The 2,438-nt window shown below is 36.0% G+C and overlaps 1 protein-coding gene across 1 annotated transcript; it reads left to right on the top strand.

The window, feature by feature from the left end:
- The first annotated feature begins 278 nt into the window (after positions 1-278).
- On the top strand, positions 279-740 carry LOC149178441 (uncharacterized). The gene has a single exon (XM_089422095.1). It carries the CDS (start codon positions 279-281, stop codon positions 738-740), a length of 462 nt encoding a protein of 153 aa, XP_089278221.1.
- Positions 741-2,438: the final 1,698 nt, after the last annotated feature.

Raw genomic sequence — 2,438 nt, 5'->3', positions numbered from 1 at the left:
TGGTGATAGAACCCTTTGAGCATTGGGCATTAGATTTCGTTGGGTCATTCAAACCACCATCCAAACAGAAATCGTATATATTGGTTGCAATAGATTACATAACTAAGTGGGTGGAAGCAGTAGTGTTACCAAGAGCAACATAGGAAACTGTTATTAATTTTCTTTTCAAAATTTTTGTGCGGTATGGCTTACCCAGAGAAGTAATTATTGATGGGGGGCCACAGTTCATGGGTCACAATATTACTACTACACTGAAAAATCATCACATCACACACAGAATGACTTCTTCGTATCACCCGCAGGTGAACGGGCAGGTGGAGAGCACCAACAAAGTTATCAAAGCTATTCTAACAAAGATAGTCTCATCACATCGACGAGACTGGACTGCTCGACTGCTAGAGGCCTTGTGGGCGTATCGCACAACCTGGAGAAACACTACTGGATACTCTCGGTATCACTTGGTATTTGGTAAGGAACCCATTTTTCCCATAGAATTTGAATTACAAACACTAAGGACAACCCAGGAAGTGGGACTGGATTTAATTGAAGCCCAGGTTAATAGGTTACAGCAAAGGAATGAATTAGATGAAATTCGGCTACTGGCTCTACATCATACGACACTTATTCAACAGAAAAGAGCCAAATGGAATGATGCCCTGATTAAGAAAAATACATTTCATGAGGGTGACTGGGCATTTCTTTATGACTCGAGGTTTCAAGACTTCCCTGGCAAACTGTAGACTAGGTGGTTAGGCCCCTATGAAATAATGCAAGTACACGAAAATGGCACTCTTACACTAGCCACCATTGATGGGTTTGGTTCTTCTTTTAAAGCGAACAGGCATCGGGTGCGCCTCTACCAAAAACCTCTTACTAGATAATCTTTCTATCACTAGATATGTGAGGACCCCACCATGTAAGTTTTAGCTGCAGAAGGCAATCCTTCGGCAACTTCATCTTTATAAATTTTATGTCTTCTCTATAAAAATATGTAAATTTGATTGTTGACTTGATTTTTTTTCTTTTTCTTTTTCTCTACTTGTTTTGTTGTTCAGTTAATTGAACAACTGCTGTTCAATCTATTGAATAGTCGTTGTTCAATCAAATTGAACAACATTTTCTTTCTTTTAGTTGTTTTGTTGTTCAATATATTGAACAACACTTTCCTTCTTTTCATTGTTTTGTTGTTCATTTAATTGAACAACTGATGATTCAATCTATTGAAAAACTGTTATTCAGTCTATTGAACAACTGCTGTTCAATCTATTGAACAACACTTCTTTTCTTTTTTGCGTTGTTTTGCTATTCATTTAATTCAACAGCTGATGTTCAATCTATTGAACAACTGTTGTTCCATCTATTGAATAGCCGTTGTTCAATCCAATTGAACAACACTTTCTTTCTTTTCAGTTTTTTTTTGTTCAATCTATTAAACATACTTCTTTTCTTTTTGTGTGGTTTTGCTATTCATTTAATTGAATAGCTGCTATTCAATCTATTGAACAACACTTCTTTTTGTGTGGTTTTGTTGTTCATTTAATTGAACAGTTGTTGTTCAATCTATTGAACATCACTTATTTTCTTTTTTGCATTGTTTTGTTGTTCGTTTAACTGAACAGTTGTTGTTCAATCTTTTGAACAACCATTGTTCTACCCAATTGAAGAGAAATTTGTTTCTTTTGTGTGACTGCTCTTCACTTATCTCAGCTCCATTTTTCTTTTGCTTTTCATTTTATTTTCTTTTCATGGCATGAAGTACACTACTTTTATGAGGACAAGAATTTATGGATTCTATTGAAGGGAGTTAATACCATTAACGTTATGATATTTAATGTGATAGCTTCTTGATGATAGAATGTTTTCAAGAAAAGGGACACAGCTATTTATATACTACTTTACTGCATCGTTTTCTATTGTACATGATATTAATTGATCATCTTAATACCATGCTGGTTCCACCCTTCCTAGTTATAATCTTCTCTATCTATAACAAATAAGACTATGGGTATACCTTTTCTATTGACATGTTCAACTTCTTCCACCATCCCTACTCTTAAGGAGTATTGAGCCTCCCTCTATTTATCATAAAAATGTGTAATAACAAAAAAAAATTGTCTTCAGATGGAGGATAGGGGGTCTCATTACGAGCTAGCCTACCATGTTCATAAGGTTGTAGCAAAGTGACATTCCCATTAACACCACCACACTAGGGTTATGATCCATTGGATAGAAAAAATATCCTTGGAATAGGAGGCCTCATCATGAGCCGGCTTGATCACTTTTGCTACATCCTAGTGAATGGCAGTGTGGTTATTTGGTTACCACGCCAGCACATTGATCTCTTCTGTAGAACAACACTAGAACTCTCCATTTATAAATTGACGATCGTAGCTCATATCTGTTAAAAAGAAACCCTGTCGAGGCTATGGATGCCTGCT

Source organism: Pinus tabuliformis, chromosome 4_1 (assembly GCF_031772625.1).
Source record: "Pinus tabuliformis cultivar Carrire ecotype Pingquan chromosome 4_1, CPIR1, whole genome shotgun sequence".
NCBI lineage: Eukaryota > Viridiplantae > Streptophyta > Pinopsida > Pinales > Pinaceae > Pinus > Pinus tabuliformis.
Note: the sequence above shows the minus strand (reverse complement) of the source record. Positions and strands in the feature narration are given on the sequence as shown.